Here is a 23628-nt window from a genome sequence, read left to right as displayed (position 1 = left end):
TCCAACAGTGATACTTCACTACAGTCACCGCTTCCCACCTGAGCACAACCATAGATAGATGTTCTAGAAAACTAGTCTTCTGAACTTTGTTTACATTAACATTTGGCAGAACACAGGCACTCTCACCCATCAGAAGTGGGAATTTATCACCCACTGCAATTTAGAAACTGCTGAGCATTTGCTAAAATGGATGGGAATGCGGATGCAATTTCCAGGACGTCGATGCTAAATCTGGCTCTTGAGATTATGGGCCTGATTCTGATGCAGTTAGGAAGGCCTCCGAACAGCATTTGCTCCATCCAAATCAAATCAGGAATGTGTCTTACCAACCGAGGGCCCGTTACGATAGGAAAGCATTCCCATGTAGGGTGCGATTACGATGTGGTTAGGAACATAGGCTTCCATTGAAGTCAATGGGAGTCCAACCAAATCGTATCTGGAAGCGTCCGGCTGCATCGTACTCGGTCAGTTGGACTCTCCCGATCTGATTCGGTTGGAAACAATTCCCAAACCCATTCGGTCGGGAAGCTTTGCAAATCGCATCAGAATAGGACCCTATGAAGAGATACGGGCAGCATGACTAGTATAGAAGCATCTGTCAAGGGTCACAAAGTATTTATCTAGGAGTTTTGTAAAGCTTTCTCAGTCCATTTTTGGTTACTTCAGTGCACCGATTGGGCCAATTACTTGCTCAGTAAGTGAATATGATCATGTCTACAATATGCACTGGGATCAATTTCATCCAAGCTAATGGCTTCAGTGCTATCGCCACCTCCCTCCAGGCTACAGTGAAGGATTTTGGCCAAGTCTAGGTTTGTATTTAATAAGAACTAACTCAAGTGAATAACTGACATCAGTGCATTTTACTCCACTGTTGCAAGTTAAGACTGAGGCATGTAGGGCCCGATTCACAGAACTAACTTAAGACAAAATCCTAAACTTACTACCATTTTGCTATTCACAGAAGGCACTTACTCATTTCGGTATTCACAGAAGTTAGGACTCCTAACTTTAGGACTCCTAAATGCCTTCTGTGAATACAGGCAGTCTTAAAGTTAGGATTTTTCTCAGTTTAGGAGTAGTAAAGTTAGGAGTCCTAACTTTACTACTACTAAACTGAGAAAAATCCAAATTTTAAGGCTTTCGGTATTCACAGAAGGCATTTAGGAGTCCAACAGTTAGGAGTCCTAACTTTACTACTACTAAATTGAGAAAAATCCTAATTTTAAGACTTTCGGTATTCACAGAAGGCATTTAGGAGACCTAAAGTTAGGAGTCTTAACTATACTACTACTAAACTGAGAAAAATCCTAATTTTAAGGCTTTCGGTAGGACTCCTAACTTCTGCGAATACCGAAATGAGTAAGTACCTTCTGTGAATAACAAAATGAGTAAGTGCCTTCTGTGAATACCAAAATGGTAGTAAGTTTAGGATTTTGTCTTAAGTTAGTTCTGTGAATCGGGCCTACAGATTATGCAACATGTGTTTTTACCTTCAAAGTGCTATTGAAAGGTTAAAAAATTGCCCACTGTTTTCCATGTTTCGCAAATTCACAAAAAAGGTATATAAACATAAAACAAAAATAAACGGCTATTTTTTTAAACTCTACTTTTTTGTCCATTCCTGTAATACTTTGGCTGTTTTATAAACATTACAGAGTAGAGAGGAGTTTCCTAATGAACTGGTAAAAGGAATGCCGGCAAAAAGGATGAAACTTACAAACATCATTTAAAAAACAAGCACTGGCATAGCCATTAGGTCTGACGTTGCCAGCTAGTCTTTTGGCTATATCAATGCTTGTTGTGTTTTGTCATATTTTTTGTGGAAATAAATGATGTTGGAGGAGATGCCGGGCCAAAAGAAAAAATATGATTTTGGTACAAAAAAATGTGAAAGAGCAGAATGCTACTATTCACGGGGACATTAGCCAATGGCAGAACTGGGCTAACCCACTGCCCCACACTGTGTGCTATAATGGGCAGAAGAAAATGTGTCTAACACAACAAGAGACCAGTAGAGAAGAGGGTTGGCTTAAAGCCCCTATAGGTAAATATATTATACAGATTATTTTAGTACAGCCAAAAGGTCTCAGCTAATTCCAGACCCAGCAACATTATGGTGCTAGCACGACATAGGAGACAGGATGCACAAGATGGGCTGAGGACAGAGTTACTCCTCCACATCTGTTTTCCAAACAGAACCAGCTTAGTAAGGGGGTGTAAATAGTTAAAAGTCCTATATTTTAAGATTTCTACCTATTGAAAGTCGAGTTCTTCGTGAATTGGCACAGTGTATCCGCCCATGCAGTGAACACAGGGCTGGGGTAAACCTAACTGAAAGGAACACAGGAAACGCATATATCTGGCTCAGTCCTATTAGTGCGGCTGTATCACAGCTTGACAGAGTTGTGGCCGCTTGCTGTCCAGGATGGCCTTCCAGTCATTTGCCCAAGAGTCCAGCCTCCTGCCCGGTGGGGCTACTTGATGGTGCTTGTTGTGGCAGGCCGTAAAGACGATATGCTCCCAAGTGGGGTTTGGCTCAGCACCTGGAGGAGAAAAAAACAAAACACAAAATTATGCCTTGTGTAAGAATGGTGGTAAAGGCCTAAGAAGCAGAGCTACACAGAGGCCTACTTTTCTCTTTAGCTGGTAGTCCGAATTTGGGTGCAAAACGGATTTTTCGCCCATATCCAGTTTTCAACTTGTACAAAATTATCTCTCAATGTTTTCCCTACCACAAACTTCACCAGGGAGAAGGACACTAATCTGGGTTGTACACTTCGGACACAGAAACATCACTGTTTGACCACCTCATTCCCATTTTGAGGTGCAATACTTGGAATGAAGAGGTAATATGGCACCCATCAAACATTGCATCTCACAGTGTCAGTATTTTCCAGAAGTGGTATTACTTCTAAGAATGAGGATGCCAGGCAGAGGGACCTAGGGCCCATTGACGATGAGGACTGGCAAACGGCACTAATGTCCCCTAGGGAAGCAGCCATTACCCTTCGTTTTAGATTGATACAACTCAAAATCTTACACAGATCTTACTTAACCGGAGTTACCCTGGCGAAGATAGGTGCAAGAATAAATTCGCTCTGCCTCAGGAGCTGCCAGCAAAATGCAACCTTCTATCACACGATTTGGGATTGCCCAGAGGTGCGACCAATATGGGAGGGGGCCACGGCCCACATCCAAAATGTCCTGGGAAAAGAGTTAATCCTTACACCGTGACTAGGTCTTCTTAACATATGGGAGCCAACTGACCTCACGGAGGTGGAACAACAATTGACCACACTCGGCTATACCCTAGTCAAGCGCAAGATCGTGAAAGGGTGGGAGCGGCAGGCGAGCCTTCTCCCCGAATGTGGGTAAGAGAGTTTGATAAATGCATGGTTGCAGAAAAGGAAGTATTTAAATCACGAGGGTGTCCGAAGCAATGGGACCGGAAATGGGGCAAATGGAATGTACACCGCGGCAACCTGTGTATATCCCCCTCGGTAGAAATGGAAATGCAGCACATTGGAGCGCAAGGTGTGGGCGTATCATGATTGTAACCATTCTACCCTCTAATATAGCGATAAAACATTGTACGAATATTCGTAAGGCTAAATGGAAAATGTATGTGACTTTTGATATTGTAAAATTAATAAAATATAAAAAAAAAGAAGAAAAAAAAAAAGAATGAGGATGCCAGGGATCGAAGAGCCACAAGATGGCGAGCTGTGGGGCCAGCGCTGCTAAGGCCACTGATATGACTGAAAGCAAAAGGCTGATTTCACAACACATCTTGGTCTCTGGTTTTAGGTTTATCTTAATGAATGCTGCTTGCAGTAGTGTTTTATGCCACACATTTAACTTGAGTAACAAATAAGGGCCTAGGATGTGATATTTAGAACTGCAGGCTTTTCGAACATCTGAGAAAGAGGTATGTAACTATTTTGGAAAGTGACAGCTGCAACAGAACAGGGGTGGTGGGGCGGAGGGATGAAAAATTAAAAATAGAATCACTTACCTGTGAACTGCTGCTGTCTCTCCTCCATCCTCTTCTCTTCCTGACTCCCGGCAGCATGGAAGCACACAGGCTCCCAGTATGAAAGTAAGATCTGCTTCTTATGGTTTCCCCTCACTTTTTGCTGATGTCTCACTGTTTTTAGACTAGTCTGACCGAGATCCTGCTTTCCAGGACCCCAGTTTATCTGCATTCTCCCTTAAATTGCTATGTATGTACTTTAGGTACACTCCAGATTGGATACTGGGGTATCCTTATCAGTCCCTAGTATATGGTACACATGTACCTAGGGCATAGGTACCCCAGAGTCCTCCCATGGGCTGAAGCATGTATTATGCCATACAAAATGACACAAACGGGCTGCTACTGCAACCTGTGTACGCTGGTGCTTGCACCACTTACTTAGATATAGGTTCACTATATCTATATATATCACTACACTTAAAAACCTATCAGTCATCCCTTTGGCAGGCCTTATCAATCCTGAAGCCAGGGTCCTGGGTTTTACGTGAGAGGGTGCCCCTGCATGAGTAGGGCCCCTCTGCAGCCTTCGGAGACCATTCTCCGGGGTTGTCTGTGATGCAGCCAGACATATAGCTTAAGTTGCAATATAACCTCGCGGTAAATGCTAACTTTAAAACGGTTGCGTAGAAACATGTTGTGTTTGGTGTCAAACACCTTGGAATCATACCTCCACACCAGTAACTGGGGTGGGAGGTATGATTCCACCCTTCAGAGGTGAGCTTCATGGGTCACTGATCTACCCGGTACCAGCTTTCTCGACCCGGGCAACACAAAATGGATGCTGCCAGCCACAGAGACATTTCTGCCCTCCTGCTGCTGAGCCAAGATCGAGCAGAGGAAGGCGTGACAATAGGCATCCTGTCACAGGGAGTTGTAACCACCTCCCAGACAGGGTTTAGTGTATTAGGGCTGGGTGGGTGCACTCTGAGAGTGCCAGAAAGTCTGCACTCGGGGCACATTTGGTGTCCCTGTGGATAGTCCAGCTCAAACCCTTTCTAAGAGCCATTGGCTCCTGCTCTGGCGCAAAACTGGACAAAGGACATGGATGTAGCCAACCCTCTGTCCTGCCCCTCCCCTAGGAGGGTTCCCTGAATCTGTCCAACCCTTTCCCGTGGGTATAAAGTGGGTTTCCTGGCTACAGGACTTTAGATTTTTCCTGGACAAGATTCTGCTAAGAAGAAACCAAGTACTTCGACTGTCTGCACGACGCTGGATGAATGAAGAATCTCCATTGGAGTAAAGGAGTTACTCCCCTGCACTAGCAGGTACCTAAGCGCATCTGACCGGCTTGCTGCTCCTGAGGACTCCGAAGGTTTCAGCAACACAGGAGGTGGGTTTCCGAAGGTCCCTGAGGTCGATCCGCCCCCTCAGCAATTCTGAGGCCAGTATCCCTCGTGGGGACTGCGTGACCCGAACCCCTGTGCACCGCGTACATTTGCAAGTGCATATGCTTGTTGGCGATTCCCGAGCTTGTGCATTGAACTCCGGATAGTCCTGACGCCAAGCAATATTTGCATTGAAGAACTCCAGCCTACTCCCACTGAGTGCTCCATGGGCTTGTACTTTGCAAACTTGCTTGAGGACTCCTCGCGACTCCTGGTCTGTTGGCCTGTGGGTCCTGGCGAGGGTCGCCTTGTTTGTTCTTGGGCTTCCCTGGTTGCTCCAGATGTGCCCTGACTCTCCATTACTTGGAGAGTCCCCTGGACCTTGCTGGTCTACACCGTAAAATATTTGTCCACCTGCGTGGGTTGTATTTGCCAAGGCTTGATTGGTGCTCCAGCCGGACACCTGAGGAAATATGAATTTTGTGATCAGTTATGTCCCCTATCGTAGACCCCAACGGCTCCATGTGCATGCTATAAGTACATGTATGTTCCCTCCTGCTCCAGTTTTGAAGACGCAAACATATGTGCGTCCACCGTCAACATGTCCTCTTTCAGATCCGCCATGAATGGGTCAGATATTCCAGTCCTAAGTATGAAAGGCCACCGATTTTATGTGGTTCACTTTCCACATTTCACAGATTCAGGCGAGTAGGCCCGAATTCTGTCATCAAGCCTTTTTCCTGCCTTCTGCCTCTGAAAGCTCCAGTCTGAGCCTGCATCTGTGACCATGAACTTTGTCTTACTCCTTGCGCGGCTAACGGTGCCTGATCCAGCCTGTCGCCTGCCAAAAACTGTATTTCACCTTCGAGATTATCTCCTTCGCTCCTCATCCGATGCATTCCTGTCTAGTAGTTTAGGTAAACATTCCTCCAGCTACCGTGCAAAGGGGCCAGGCCTCGCTGTCCTCATGCAAGTAATTCATAGCCCCGTTACCATGGAATATTCCTACCCCCTCGCATCTAGTGTAGACACTTAGACGCTTGTACACGCACTAACAGTCAGTATAGTCAGTATAGAATAGATTCTATCCTAGAGACCTTTCCTTTTGGATAACACAGTTCTTTAAACATAGGATATTAGATATGATTTGGGATTAGGTTGACATGACCCCAGACTTCTGTCTCCACATGTAGAGCTAAATGTCAAGTCCCCTTCACCCTCTAGTTGCACGTCAATCACACGTCATGCGGCTGCACGCGCATCTCTGCCGAATATTTCTGCTGACATTGCAGGATTCTTCTATGGATCCACCCACTTGTGACATCATGTTTAATGACGTATTTTAGTTACACCCATGTTTACGCCTCTATTAGTTACGTATGTACAGTTTATCTGAATTATCAGCTGTCACGCCTCTTGCATCTGTTTCACTGTAATGTATTTTCTATAAAACTGCCTATCTGTCAATAATATATGCTCCCTTCCTTCCTGAACTTTCGTGGTGATGGAATAGAAGGCCCACAATTCGAATTGTCTTCCTTTTTATAGGAATAAAGCATTTTAAAAAACCTCTAATACCACGGATTCTGCCTCTTATATTTACTGAGTTATTCTTGATAGACTTTACCGCATAAAAATAGTACCGGTAACGAAATATTTACCACATAAATTGGCGCCCGAACAGGGACACTTTCTCATCTCACGCGCCGGCGGTGCGTTGCAGGCCCGGTCTCCGGCCACAGCTGAACGGACAAAAACGCGTATCCGCAGGATTTCCTGTATCTCCCTCCGGCCAAGCGGGAGCGACTGAGGCTGCAATCAACACCCAGACGAGGCGGTGAGAAGTGCGAAGTATCCCGACCAGAGCCTAGCTGAGAGAGCAAGATCCGAGGTATACAGAGTCCCACCGAGTTCCGAAGTTCCGAGTCCAGTCGAGTCGAGTCCAGTCCGGTCCAGTTTCAGTTCCGTTCCGAGGCCTTCCGTTCCGAGCTACCCGGTGAGTACCATTACCGGGGAGGCATTTTACGTGCACATAGTCTGTGCCGGTCAAGACGGGTTTGGGTACACAAATCCGGTCTGCACTGTTTTAGCAGTGTATCTGTACTGTTTAGCAGTATATATAGTATGTTTTGCATATAAATAAGTATTATCTAGTGTCAGTATAATGTCAGTAACTAGTTTTCTATTAGTTATCATTGTTCGTAAAACTGTTAAGCGTTAAATGTTTTAAATACGTTCTATATATTGTGGTGTGAATGACTGTTCATTATTGTGTTTTCTTGTATAAAGTGTGTTCTAGTAATAAGGTCTAAAAATGCCGCTCTTTTCGAAACTAAGACAGATCAAAACTAGAAAAGGTGTACTCGAAGAAGCCATTCCCATTCCACCTAGTGATACTCCAGGATACTTTATGTATCATAAGCATGGTCTAGATGCCGTATTATTTCTTGATTTATGGGTGGACTACACAAAAGAATTACCAGAGAGTCAGAGATGGCCCGCAACGGGGACCTGGGATGCAGATTGCATCATGAGAGTAGAAGAAGAATTATGGAAAAAGAAAGCCAGACAGTCACAGAAAGATGCCATTAAATTATGGCGTAAAGAATCGTATAGACGTACAGAAAAAGCACTCAGACAGGAAGATAAGGGTAAGGAGAATTCGAATGAAGTCCGAGAGAATCTGTTAATTGAGGAAGGTACCCGAGTAAAATCAGAACAAGTAGATAGACAAAGAAACGCCCTTATGAGTGGTATGTATCCTCTCCTGGCCGAAGGGTTACCTAAGGCTACTCCGGAAATACCAAAAGACTTGCCACCTCCATTGTTTCCGATAAAAGCACATCCCAAATCACATCCCAAAACAGCAAAGGACGTTTTTCTTTCCTCCTATTTAGATGACGCAGCTCCCGAGTATGCTAATGCCATACCACCCACATCGCTTGCCGATGGTGTTCAACACCAAGAGCATACGTCTGTACCCCCGCAACTACAAACTCCTACACAAGTTCCAACAGGCCCGTCCGTCTCTACAGTTTTTCCCGCATCTACAATCTCTGTATCACCTTCAACAAATCCTTTCACGTCCAGCACCCCAGACGGTGCTACAGGAGGTACGACAGACATTTTTTCTACGCCACCCAGAGGAAATAAATTTTCCCTTAGAGAATTAGCACACCAACGTACGCCCAAACTAGCAACTCCCGACATGCTTAAGGAACTTCTAGTAGATTGTAGATATGATCCTGTGCCCGGTAAACGGGACGAAATGCTGCTGTCATCATTACGTATTCGACGAGCTGCAATATATTTAACGAAGCTACCAGGAATGATTACACATTTAGAAAATATATATCACTTTGTCCAGTCAGGGCGAGGTCCTGAAAGTATTAACAGAGCCATGGAGTACCAGAAAGCGGAGGTACAGGGACAACTGTTACGTTTCCTCATAAACTGTGTAATCAGAAATCAAGACCGGCCTGGGGTAAATCCGGAAGAAATGCAAAAACTTGTCACTTGGGGCCAGAATGTATCAGAAGGGAGAAATGATAAACAGTTATGTATAGTCGCTATGTACCGAAAGATCCGCAAAGAAGTAGAACGAATACACGAAGAAAGATTGGAGGTGGACGCCGCTGACCTAAACGGAGAGGAGGAGGAGCAGGGGTCAGAGCGAGTAGAAACGATAGCTTATGTAGGTAGAGGAAGACCCCATAATAATACCAGAGGTTTTAATGATCCGGTACGTCCAATACGTCCAGAATATAATAGACATTTCCCAAACCCTATGCTAAATACAAAATCCCCTGAACACTTATTCCAAGCCGCTGATAAATTACTCCGAGATCGAAGGGGGTACCACATGCTCGATTCCATGGACGAACAAGAATTAGCCAGGTCAGCAGTACAATGGGCTGACAGTCCCGGCGAATACAATGACGATGTACTTACACACACGTTTCTGAATCTAGACCCATAAGAACAGCGTTTAGCTAGTATATACATGATTCAACACCTCCTTATATTATATAAAAGCCAACACTCCGATCCAGGACCCTTACCTGACATATTGACAGAACTACTCACGAATATATGGAGAGGGTCAGGTACTGATTTGATTAAGGAAATTCTAGAATCCCGAAACCAATATTTAAATTTCGTATGCCCAGAACACGTTCCAGTTCCCATTATGGGAAGAAAAATGTATCACATAGATAGACAGAACCCGTTACGCGAAGTGCACCCAATAAGAGGTGCTGGTGATAATTTTACACGCGTATTTGTGTACACGCCTATAACTAAATTAGAATTATTAGAAATGAAGAAAGTAGTACCCAGCCATGACAAGGACCCAGCAGGTTTCCACCGTGAGATAAAAGACATGTTACTCATGGGAGAGTATACCTACCCCGACATTATGAAAATATTAAAAGTCCTATTACCCGCCGGTGTTTATGAAAAACTCAAAGAAAAAGAATGGGAGGTGGGAGACCAAAAGATAGATTGGACAGCGTTGGAAAACGAAGAAAAGGCCCGAGCTGCAGGAGCAGGGCTTGGGGAAAAGACTACAGCACTAGCAGGATTATTAGTGCAGGTACTGCCACGTTTATTAACTACGAAAAAGGAAGACTGGGGTGCAATCTCAGCCTGTAAACAAAAGCCAGACGAAGATACTAGTGATTTCTATTCCCGATTTGAAAAATGTTTTGGTATAAATAGTGGCATAAAAGCCAGTAGTGAGTCATACCCACATCTGTTTGTGACAAAATTAGTTGAAAATTCTCTGATACAAGTTAAGAATAGAGTATTGAAATTCGAAAGTACCTGGCAAGGTAATACCCCATCACAGATGCTACAGATGTTACAATATCACCACAATAGAATTAGAGAAGAACAAGAACACGAACAAAGACGTATGAAAGATACAAAAATGAAAATGCTTGTTGCACAGTCAATTCCAGCCGATAGTCATCAAAAGGGTGATTCCGCAGGCCCTGCGAAAGGGACATGCAACTATTGTAAACAACTAGGTCATTATATACACGATTGTCCAGTCCTGAAACATAATATTGCTACAGGTAGAACTCAGGAGAGACCACGTCCACCTAGACAGGATCAGAATCAACAACAAATCCCTCAGCATGCACAACCTAGGTTAGCTCTGCAACAACTAGCTCCGCAACAGGCAGCTCCACAACAGATCGTAGCACCACCACAAGCGCAGCCTATTGCTGCAACACAAGCAACGACACAACAGATGTATCAGTATGCACAAGCAGATTATCCCGATTATCAGCGATACTCATGAGATAGCCTAGAGAGGGAAGTTGGCTTACCCCTTATTGAGGTTCCTGTAGACCAAGAGGGACCTTATGTACATAGTGAACTATTAGGGGAAGACAGAAAGTTTTTACTTGATACAGGGGCAAGCAGAACAACTATACGACGCAGTGAAGTTCCAGGGGCACCCCTCTCAGGCTCACAGAATATTTCCCTTGGATTCTCAGGAAAACCTATAATAAATGACGTGACACATCCTCTTCCACTTACGATTGGTCCATTGACACGTACTACAGATTTATTGCTTACTAAATCATGTCCAGAAAACTTGTTAGGTATAAAAACATTGAAAGCCCTAGGAGCTATAATATGTTGTTCTCCGGAAGGAGTACGACTATTTTTACGTGACTTTAAAGGTCTCTACGTGTCCAGAGACATGGATCACCGACTGCAGAATTTACCTACACATTTATGGGCACAAGGCCCCACTGATGTTGGTTGCATGAACATTACACCATATCGAGTTACACTGAAATCAGGAGTAATACTACCACGAATACGACAATACAAGTTACCACCCGATGCTGTTGTGACTTTGCTGCAAATAATTGACGAGCTCATTGCACAAGGAGTGGTTGTCGAAACTGACTCCAATGTATGTAATTCTCCGATAATTCCGATTCTTAAAAGAACGGATCCAAAAGCTCCACCAGTATATCGATTAGTTATTGATCTGCGCGAATTAAATAAATGTATTGTACCACAATACCCTGTGGTTCCCGATATCTCTTCATTACTAACAACTATTGACTCAGAAGCAACGTTCTTCACTGTAATTGATCTCAAGAATGCTTTCTTTAGTGTCCCAATCGATCTGGAAAGTCAATATTTGTTCAGATTCAGTTTAAATGGACGAAGTTTTAAATTCACACGCGCACCTCAAGGATTTACAGAAAGCCCCAGCATCTATAGCCAAGCACTGAAAAGAGAACTTGACGGTATCCACATGCCAGTTAACACTGCCTTGCTTCAATATGTCGATGATCTGCTGATCACCGCCCGAAGCGAACCTGAATGTGAAAAAGCGTCACTGACGGTTTTAAAATTTTTGGCTGACAAGGGGCACAAGGTGTCCCCTTCTAAGCTGCAATTCTGTGTCCAGCGAGTTGTTTACCTTGGGCACTCGCTGTCCAAGGAGGGAAGGCAGCTTACATCCGACCGCATCCAGTTAATCGCTAACATGCCACCACCCAAGACACAAAAGGAGGTACGGGCTTTTATAGGCCTCACTTCATACTGTAGGCAGTGGATCCCTCAATATGCATTTCTAGCAAAACCACTCATCCAGTTGACAACACAGGAGGCAGCCACATCGACTGTCCTCCCTTGGACTCAAGAACATACACACGCCTTTGAAAGTTTAAAGAAAGCTTTATGCCAAGCACCTGTTTTAGCAACACCATGTTACAGCAAACAGTTTACACTCTTTGTTACAGAACGCGAAGGTACTGCCTTGTCAGTACTCACTCAGGAACAAGCAGGATCACACAAACCATGTGCTTATTTCTCTAGTACATTAGATCCAGTAGCTCAGGCTCTTCCTGCGTGCCTGAAATCGGTGGCAGCAACAGCTTTAGCAATCAGACAAAGCGATGCCATAGTGTTAGGACATCAATTGACAGTACAAGTACCACACGCAGTAGAGGTTCTTTTGAACCGCACACAGACACAACACTTGACTATAGCGAGACTCACCGGTTACGAATTAACATTGTTTCAGCCACATATAGAAATCAGACGTTGTAATACGTTAAATCCTGCCACACTGTTACCAGTAGGCGGAACAGATCCATTGGCACATGATTGTGTCGAAGTCATTACTATCACGACGAAACCCAGACAAGACTTGACAGATATCCCTTTGTCAGATCCAGACTTGACATTGTATGTAGATGGGTCATGTATGAGAGCAAGTACAGGAGAGCTAGTGGCCGCTTACGCAGTCACAACGGACACTGAAGTCATTGAAACAAATCGTATTAACACTTTGTCAGCTCAAGCAGCAGAGCTCATCGCTCTGACACAAGCCTGTATTCAAGCCAAAAATAAGAAAGTCAATATATACACAGATTCACGTTATGCATTCGGAGTCGTCCATGACTTCGGCGTACTGTGGCGATAAAGAGGTTATTTAACTTCTCACGGTGCCCACATCCAGCACGGACCCCTCATTCAAGCCCTATTAGACGCGATTCATCTACCCACTGAAATATCGATTATGAAATGCAAAGCCCATACAAAAGTTACCGATATTATTTCTCAGGGTAATGACCTAGCTGACAGAACAGCTAAACAGACTGCTCAGAATCAGACTCACACAACTGACATGACAAAGACAATAGTTCCGACACCAACACATTGCATGACAGTTAAGGATCCCGCCCTTGATGTAATTGACATACAGACACATGCTACACCAGAAGAAATAAAGAAATGGACTGAATTAGGAGGGATCCAAACGGATCAAGGATGGATGACGAAGGAAAAATCTATATGGTTTCTTCCCGACTCTATGGTCCAAGTCATCATTAACACAATACATAGTCCAGCGCACCTAGGAGAAAAAGCTATGCTAGACAGTATTCAACACATTTGGTTCAACAAACATTTGCGAGCCGCAGCTAAACAAAAAGTTCGTACCTGTATGATATGTTGTCAGTTTAATCCAGGTAAAAGCATCCCCGTAGAGCAGGGTGGATTTCAAACTCCCGATCATGCTTTTGAAGTCCTCCAGATGGATTATATCCAGATGGAACGATGTCGAGGATTCAAATATGTTCTCGTAGTTGTCTGTGCTCTTTCTCGTTGGACAGAAGCATACCCGGTTTCAGATTACACTGCCCCGACTACTGCCAAACAGTTAGTTCGAGAATTCTTCCCACGGTACGGTTTACCACGTGTTGTCTACTCAGATAACGGCCAGCCGTTCTCATCCGAACTAATGAAACACGTTTCCCTTCTATTAGGCTATCAATGGAAATTTCACTGTGTCCGACATCCCGAGGCAGCAGGTCTCGTAGAACGCCATAATCAAACTTTGAAAATTAGATTGTCCAAAATATGTAGAGAAAAAGGAGTCGATTGGATAGTAGCCTTACCAGTTGCGCTCTTTTACATGAGAATGGTAGCACATTCTCGAACAGGGCTATCCCCGTATGAGGTGATCTTCGGTAGACCACCAAATATGTGGGGGACGCCTATACCTCGCAAAATCACTGACGTTGACTGTAATATGCTGACAGACTACCTGGCTTCCTTGATGTCTGCACTACAATCTTGTCGTTCACAGGTATCCGCAGCTTTTCCCGACAATACTGAGGTGAAGCCCCATGACGTGGTTCCTGGTGACCTGGTGCTGGTCAGGAATTTTGACCGGAAGACCCAACTGGATCCTAGGTGGAAGTCACCGAAGTTGGTTCTACTCACCACAAGGACAGCCGTGAAAATCGAGGGACGGAAAGGGTGGTTGCACTCGAGTCATATCAAGAAATTTTACGGACTACCACCCAGTGTAGATACTCAACCCTGTATTCCCTCACAGACAGACTCAAAGCTCCCCTTGGTTGAGCAATCGAACTCAGAAATTTATAAACTAAAATTGAGGTCTAGTAAGTCAGACAATTTGATTGTTTAAGTCCTCTCCAAGGTGAATCGGTTGAATTTGTCTCTGACATGTATCCTCTAGACCGGAATAGAGAAAGAAATCATCAGATGCAGCTCAAAAAGCATGCGTATTGTAAATCATTTCGTAGTCCCTGCACAGTAACGTTATTAATTTTGTTTTTTCTAAGTCTTCTGATCATCATTGTCAGCATCCTATTGCACATGTATTACCCTATTCCTAAGCGTGCTTATAATATAACTGCAGAACATTCTTTTAGTGAATTACCTCCACATGAACTGCCTTATAGATTTGCGCTGCGCAATAACACTTTCATTAGTATGTTACATCATTCCCATCAAACCAGCAATGCCACAAATTGTTGGATATGTGGCCGACTCCCTCCCTATCAAAACTATAAGGGAGTTTTGCCCCTCTTTCCATATCCGTTCACACACAATGGCTCCTGTGGAGCATGGTTTAGTTTGATTAATTCCCTAGATTCAAATTCCGCAGTTTATCAAGACAACTGGGTTTGGGGAAACCTGAACCTAGTTTTACTTAAAGTCTGCTACCCTAATAAGGAGGGACTTCCCAAAAGAACAGGAACTGATCTAGAAAATGAAGTATATGGATTAGGTAACTTTACACTTAACCTCATGATCCTGAACGTTGAATCTGAAGCTACACCAATCTTGCCCGCCATGTCAGTATTCCCAGTAAAAGGGGAATTATGTATAAGAAAGAATGGTTCCATACACATGGGTCATAGTAAATGCACCACTGTAATAAAATTCAGTGATCAAGGCAAGTCTACATTTAGAGCTTCCCATCATTCCTACTTCATATGTGGCCAGACCGCATATATATGTCTACCTTTAGATTGGGATGGTACTTGTTACATAGCATTCCTTCTGCCACCTGTTTTCCTAGCTCCTCCTGATTATCATAGAAATACCCATTTAGTACACAATAGACAGCAGAGAGATCTCCCAATTGTCGATTACACAGAAACAGCATGGGAAAAATACACAGATTTCAATAAAGGATTCTTTCCCTATATAGGTACAGTCACTAATAGTAAGCTGATACGTAGATTAACCAGAACCCTTGAAGCAGTAGTGAATGAGACTATTTCCGCCTTAGGCAATTTAACAGAAGAGCAGTCTGCTATGCGGATTGTTGTGCTTCAAAATCGTCTTGTCCTTGACGTCATCCTGGCCGATAGGGGCGGAGCTTGTAGGGTCATCGGATCAAGTTGTTGCATTTTCATACCAGAAAATTCGCCGTCAGTATATAAAGCCATAACCCGCCTTCATAAGATTATAAGCCAGATACACCAGAGTCCAGGCACCTGGACTTGGTCCGGTTGGTTCTGGGGCGTGTTGTCAGCCTGGGGATGGAGAATCCTATCCTTCCTAGGTATTGGCTTTCTCATACTATTCAGTTGCTGCTTATGTCTACAATGTGGGCCAGCGATTTGTGGTCTGTGTGCCACATCGTGTATCCCACATCCACGTTTTCATTCCAGATCCCGGAAGAAGAAAGAAGAACAAATGATGCTATATGAACAGATCGATGGATTAATGAAGATCGATATCTCCTGAGGGTCCGTAGGGGACAAGGAGGGAATGAGGAAATATGAATTTTGTGATCAGTTATGTCCCCTATCGTAGACCCCAACGGCTCCATGTGCATGCTATAAGTACATGTATGTTCCCTCCTGCTCCAGTTTTGAAGACGCAAACATATGTGCGTCCACCGTCAACATGTCCTCTTTCAGATCCGCCATGAATGGGTCAGATATTCCAGTCCTAAGTATGAAAGGCCACCGATTTTATGTGGTTCACTTTCCACATTTCACAGATTCAGGCGAGTAGGCCCGAATTCTGTCATCAAGCCTTTTTCCTGCCTTCTGCCTCTGAAAGCTCCAGTCTGAGCCTGCATCTGTGACCATGAACTTTGTCTTACTCCTTGCGCGGCTAACGGTGCCTGATCCAGCCTGTCGCCTGCCAAAAACTGTATTTCACCTTCGAGATTATCTCCTTCGCTCCTCATCCGATGCATTCCTGTCTAGTAGTTTAGGTAAACATTCCTCCAGCTACCGTGCAAAGGGGCCAGGCCTCGCTGTCCTCATGCAAGTAATTCATAGCTCCGTTACCATGGAATATTCCTACCCCCTCGCATCTAGTGTAGACACTTAGACGCTTGTACACGCACTAACAGTCAGTATAGTCAGTATAGAATAGATTCTATCCTAGAGACCTTTCCTTTTGGATAACACAGTTCTTTAAACATAGGATATTAGATATGATTTGGGATTAGGTTGACATAACCCCAGACTTCTGTCTCCACATGTAGAGCTAAATGTCAAGTCCCCTTCTCCCTCTAGTTGCACGTCAATCACACGTCATGCGGCTGCGCGCGCATCTCTGCCGAATATTTCTGCTGACATTGCAGGATTCTTCTATGGATCCACCCACTTGTGACATCATGTTTAATGACGTATTTTAGTTACACCCATGTTTACGCCTCTATTAGTTACGTATGTACAGTTTATCTGAATTATCAGCTGTCACGCCTCTTGCATCTGTTTCACTGTAATGTATTTTCTATAAAACTGCCTATCTGTCAATAATATATGCTCCCTTCCTTCCTGAACTTTCGTGGTGATGGAATAGAAGGCCCACAATTCGAATTGTCTTCCTTTTTATAGGAATAAAGCATTTTAAAAAACCTCTAATACCACGGATTCTGCCTCTTATATTTACTGAGTTATTCTTGATAGACTTTACCGCATAAAAATAGTACCGGTAACGAAATATTTACCACACACCGACCCTTCAGCACTCGACATCCTACGTGGGACAGCTCACCTCTGGCTCCTGGTCGTCCTAGACGTCTCCGAGTCCCCGTGGCTGAAGAGTTAAGCATCCCCTCATCGCATCTGAAGCACCCGACATCGGTGGGCATTCGACTACCAAGCCCCTGGTCACCTGAAGTGACCCAGACTCTGTCCCCTCTGCTTTCAGGTTCCTCTCACCTAAGATCCAGGCTTGGATTCCACCGGACACTCTTCACCCCCCCGGCAGCAGTACTTCTTTGCAGCTCTCCACTGAAAACGACGAAGGTTTACGACACCACTTGACCCCTTTGCACCCGGCTCCTCTGGGATAGGTAACCCAGGTACCTCGGTACTCACTGGTGGGTTGGCTCTAGAACCTCTTTTGTTCCAAAGGGTTTGCTCGAAGACCTCCTAGAAGTGTCCTTAAACTGTAACTTTGCAACACCGACTTTCCCATAGAGTTGTACAGAGAACGCGGTTGTGTTTCCTCACTGCACCTGTCCTCCGTGGGCTTCCTGTGTCACTGCCTTGGGTGGCTCCTTGGGGTCCCAGCGATCCTACGTGCTCTAGGCACTGTCTAGTCAAGTCGTGATTGTTATACCATTCTTTTAGTATATGGTTCGGTCTCCTCCTGGAGCCCACTGTGTATTGTGCTACTTACGACTGTTCTATTGATCCAGTATTGTGTGCTTTGTGTTCTAACCTCGTGTAGAGGATAATAGAGAGTGTTATATTAATAAATACATATTTTTATATAAACATTGTGTGGTTCTCCTTTCATTTAGTCATTTAGGAAGCGATATTCTGGTAAAACAAGCTGCTTTAGATTCCTTCAAGATTAAGCCTGAAGGATGCTCTCCATAGCTACCACTAGGATAGCTTTCAATAAGGTTATCTTTGACCTCATACATCATAAAGATCGTGCGGACTGGTACAGGGTGCCCACTTTAATTAGTGGACAGCATATACCAGCTCACCTTCTCACACTCCCCTAAGCCAATCATGAGCTGCTGTCACCAGCATAACAGCAGCGTCTTGATTGGGCCGTTCGGGCAGTGGATGGGAGTCTAGGACAGTTCTCCACCCGGCTATGCAACACAGCCCGGTGGAGAAATGCTAAATGTGTATGTCTGTTTGGCCAGCCCAAGACTGCCAGCCAAACTGTAATGCGCACTTATGGTGCACCAACCACTCCTCCTCCCTGTGACCTCAGCCCCACCCCGCGTTAACCTGGCCCCGTAGCCCATACTAAAAATAAAATCCTAATAACGTTATGATATTATCATTTTATTTTTCCTTTTGTACACTGCTCAGAGTCCAGTGGGGCGATCCTTCTCTGCCTTAGTGAAGGTGCTGCCACTGATTTTAGAGTGTGGCTATGGCAGCCTTTGTGTTTGCTGGTGCTTCAGGTTAAATACGTGAATGTCCCTGCAGTGATCAGTCACTGCTCTACTCTGCCTTCTGTGCCGAAAACAACTGCTAGCTCAAAGAAACATGTACATGTGTTTTTATCTCTAAACTGAAACAGATTTTCCCCAGCTCACTAAAAAGTGTTTGTTTCTAATTAAATGTATGTTTTCTGAGTACATGTCACATTAAAACCATTCATCACGTGTTTTCAATGTAGTATGTTTCTTTGGCTTGTATGTGGAGTGGTTCTTAGGTACACCTTTTCTCAGAATGTGGGGCAGAGAAAGAATGAGAGAATCTAACAAACAAGTACTGCTGCAAACTATCAATATAAAAAAAATCTATTTATTGAAAGCAGCAAAATAGAAACAGGTCAAACAGGTTTACATTACAAAGACTGTATCAGAGTCATTTTAAATTAAAAATACATGGTACGAGGATACCTCATCCAAGTTCTGTCTTTGTAGCCAACAGAACATTCTTGGACTTGTAGTTTTATCTTGCCATTATAAATACGGGCAAGCTGTTAGCCAACAACCAGCTACTGGGTGCAGGTATGGAACATGACACAGCAGCTGTGCAGGTCGAATGCGTGTCTGCATTTGAAAAGTGTGTGTCTGCATGTTGTCCGTGTGCCCCAATGCCTTTGTATGTGGTGTTCTGTTTGTGTGCATCATTGTAGGTAGCTGTTTCACTCTGTCTGTACATAGGGTGAGCTTGTTCCTCGTTTGTTATTCCGCGGTAAACAAATGCGAACCATCGGGTAATTCGGCCCATTTCTGTAGATTTTAAATCCACATACCCTGAATTTAAAAACCAGAGGGATTTGAGGCAGGCTGCTCTGCACGAGAACGGCTTGTTCCATTCAGGATGTATTCTTGTGCCGTCCTGGCACTGCCAAGGGCCGGACAAGGTAATTTAACTTAATCAGGGCTTGAAAAGGAAAAATAGAAGCGTAGGTACCCCATACCAGAGCACATGCTTGATTCGGGGAAGTAGCAGCACCCTACAATTAAACGTATTGTACCTCTGCCGACAAGTGCAGGTACTCTCCCTCTCCAAAGTGATGGTACTCCGAACCAGACAGAGCCGGCCCATTTAAAGGACTGACCTTAATGGTTAAATACAATATCTGGTCTCTGTTGGTGCAAGAAAGCAAGATCACCAGCAGACAACCTGCCAGGACGCCATATAGCCCCTACAAGCAAGCTAGCACTACACACAAGCTTTCCTGCTGGGGAGGTTTGCTTTTAAGAGCACTGTCAGGGTCTAGGCAGTGAATTTACCTTAACACAAATATCCTAAAGGAACATACACAGCCAAGCCTCTTACAGTGTTTCTAAAACCTTAACACAAATATCCTAAAGGAACATACACAGCCAAGCCTCTTACAGTGCTTCTAAAACCTTAACACAAATATCCTAAAGGAACATACACAGCCAAGCCTCTTACAGTGCTTCTAAAACCTTAACACAAATATCCTAAAGGAACATACACAGCCAAGCCTCTTACAGTGCTTCTAAAACCTTAACACAAATATCCTAAAGGAACATACACAGCCAAGCCTCTTACAGTGCTTCTAAAACCAGCAATATCGGGCTTTTTTTTCTCCCCAAGGAGTAGCAAAGCAACCCTGTTTCCAATTCGTCAGCGGACATATTTTTACGAATTTCACATGTTTCAACACTCATCCGAATATTTCGCCCACCTCTATTTGCCTGTAAGCCAGCATGCATTCCCTGCATTACACAAAATCCAGAGCTATCAGGTTGGTTGAAGCTTATTTACTTGGGAACTGGATCCAAGTGACTGAAACTGGGGCATTGGCAAATGGAACGTCCACCTCTTTGCCTATGAGCATAACATTTTCCCAATTGTCTTCACTGAGCGCCCAATTCACAGAGACTTATGACTCGTACGGCTATGAGTGCGGAGTCAACGCACAATGTGTGGAATCTCCGCATTGCAGTGCTCAGTGCGGAGATTCCGCCCTGAATGCGTAGACTCCGCATTCGTAACTTGACGAGTCGTAAGTCCATTTGTGAATTGAACCCTCAATGTCCTCAATTGTTAGAATCTGTCCTTTCGCACATTCAGGAGATTCATTCTCTTCTGGACCTTATGAAGGCCATACACAAGTCTATCAGATTCCATATGTCTTTTTGGAGCACGCTCCCGATGACGGTCATGGGCCGGGTGGTGCTCATTTAAATGGTGGTGCTGCCAATCTGCCCTTATACACCCCCTGCCCTTCTTTCATGCTCTGGAGAACACCATCAGGGACTTATGGGGGAGTACTCGCTGCCGAGTAGCCATCAAAAAGCTATACATACGGACCAACCAAGGTGGCCTGGCGTTACCGAACATGGAGCACTATTATCTTGCTGTGCATCTGCAATGGGTGGCCCGGTGGCTGGCAAGCCGCAACTTATCTGACACGGCAACTATCACCCCGCCTTGGTCCCTCAACGCCCTCATCAAGTTAATCCATCCCTGCGTAAAGGGGAAACCTTTGGCTCCACTACTGCTTAACGTGGCGTATTGCTGCTACCGTAGGTCCTTGTATATTACCCGAAGTGTGAGACCATATGTGCTTGCTCTGACGTTACTAGGCACACCCAGAAGGTGCGCAGTCACAACGGCGGTGAAATTACACCAATGGGGGGCAGGTGGGGATCCATGACGTAGGGAACCTATAGAGGGAGGGCACCTTAATGCCGCACTTCACTGATGGCTGAAGAAGGTTTGCACATGGGACAAATTCTGTTACATCACTCGATATTAGCGGCTTTAACCAGCCAATGAGGTGACATGACAACTGAACCTCCGACACACTTAACAATCCAATACTGACATATTATGGGGCAGGGCAAGCGTTTTACGAACTGGTTTGCAGCCTCACTTAGACATCACGCCTCAATAGCTTTATCACCGCTGAGACAGCCATGGGAAGAAGACCTGCACTGATCATTTATGGACACGGAGTGGGAGGCTGTACTCGAGAGCCCAACGTACGTTCCTAGGAATATGCGTTTCAGGCTAATACAGTACACCATTATCCAAAGGGCGAACCTTACGCCGGCCAAGATCAACAAATATTTCACTCGCAGTGATGATTTCCCACGCTGCTGTCTTGCAGACGCGGACTTGCTGCACATGCTGTGGAGCAGCCCGCGCCTTCAAGGATACTGGAGTGCAGTAGTGGAGACCCTGACCTGATGCACGGAGCGCATGCTCCCCCTCGAATGGAAGACCTGTATCCAACATCTATATCGCAGGAGTAAGCGTCATTGAGTGACCTCCCGTTTTATCAACCTAGTAATGGTAGTGGTGACGCGAATAATCACGAAAAGGTGGAAATCAGCTGAGCCCCCTCAGGTACTGGCCTGGCAGCGCTCATTATAGGTATGGGCGAAGGCGGAATGTGTAGCACTACACCCGGAAGACACATTGGGCCTACGCAAGATTCCAATTGCTGCAAACTGGGACACAATCCTATGAGACTTCCAGGGCGAACATAATACCATTGCAGACATGGGGGCTGCTACAAGCGATACACCTCAGAGACACTCGCAGTACACATCTGCTTACGCGCCTTCATGTTCCAGAACACAGGCAGTAAATAGGCATATTGGGTGGGGGATCGGATGTTGCTCCAATCATGTTACACTGTTACCTGTTTATTTTACTTTGTTCCACACATTATTACCCGCCTCCCAAGTTAGTAGAGCATTACACAGATGCCAGGACAAGTACCTCAACAGGACATTGACAGAGATCAAAGCTCCGCATAGGGCAGCAGAGGCGAACGAGAGAGATATGTAGAATCCCATGAGATACTGGTAAAAGCCATATTCAGGCAGCAGTTACAGCTAAAAAGGCCCTGCATGATTACGCATATTGTACTACATGCCCAATAGAGAAAATGTAATAATATGTAATGACAACTGTGAATGTCTACTTTTGCTAATAAAACTTCTAATAAAACAGATTTAAACAAAACAAAATGAAGATCATACACAAGTTTGAAAAATTCCTCCCATACACAAAGTGCTGGTTGTCCACACATGGACCAGACAAATGTCTCAGTGAATATACTGGGTGCAATTGAGAATGCGGGAATCCTTTGCATGAATGGAATTGGGAATTCACAAAACATTTCATGACGTACTCCTGGAATCCTGTGACTGTCAAAGTTTTCTAGGAGTGCTCTGGAGACCACTGTTATTTCTAATTAATTCATAGATGTACAAATGAAGCTGGAGGGTGGTCTCTGGATCACCGCAATCACACAGTAAGGGCAAAGAGGATTGAAGATACGGGGCCAGACGCCCACCTAGAGACGCTGTAAGACTCCTGAGGCTTGGCGAGCTTTTGGGACCTTTGCCACGATACAGGAAAGTATAGAGTGAGTTGTAGTTATCGTACTGAAACCTAGTTGAGTAAATAAGGGAAAGGGGGTGGGTAACAGACCTCTGGGCGGTTTACCCGCGCCAGTGTTGTCACTTTGACGAAATTGGGGGTGGTGTGGGTGCCTGCAGGGAGGGGGGACATAATGGGTTTGGCTAAATGTTTTGCATTCTGTTTTTTGGGTAGGGGGATGGGTAGTTCTGTTCCCTTAGTATGTATGCATACTGACACTGAGACGGGAAAGGATTGTCTGGGCAATGACCGAGGGAGGTGGGGAAGGTTTTCGCTCTTGTTCGACCATTAGGCATGATTACGGATATCACGCAGCAAGGGTATTGTTGTGGAACTGTTATGGGACCGCGATGGGCAAATGATGTAATACACCTTCTTAATCCATGGCAGGGGGAGACCACACAGTAATGACGTGGAACGTTAATGGGCTAGGGAACAAAATTAAGCGGGGTCTGGTATCTAATTACATTAAAAGACTCAAGCCGGATATCATATTATTACAGGAGACACATCTTATGGGTCCACCCTGTTTGTTTATGGGTACGGGGCAATACACTACCCTGGCTAATGCGGGGTTTACTCGCGGCTCGAGGGGAGTGGCAATCCTTATTCGAAAATCACCCCCTTTCAGGGCAATTCGAAGATG

The 23628-nt window shown here is 44.7% G+C and overlaps 1 protein-coding gene across 1 annotated transcript in view; it reads right to left on the bottom strand.

Annotated features, from left to right (window-relative positions):
• Window positions 1-2029: 2029 nt before the first annotated feature.
• The window catches only part of NT5M (5',3'-nucleotidase, mitochondrial), a 123432-nt gene continuing 101833 nt past the window's right edge, over window positions 2030-23628 (bottom strand). Inside the window, exon 5 of the mRNA XM_085628929.1 lies at window positions 2030-2546. Coding sequence (XP_085485055.1) covers window positions 2377-2546 — 170 coding nt within the window. The 3' untranslated portion in view covers window positions 2030-2376. The remainder of the gene's footprint in view (window positions 2547-23628) is intronic.

This window comes from Triturus cristatus, chromosome 10 (genome assembly GCF_964204655.1).
Source record: "Triturus cristatus chromosome 10, aTriCri1.1, whole genome shotgun sequence".
NCBI lineage: Eukaryota > Metazoa > Chordata > Amphibia > Caudata > Salamandridae > Triturus > Triturus cristatus.
This window is presented reverse-complemented; position numbering and strand designations above follow the sequence as displayed.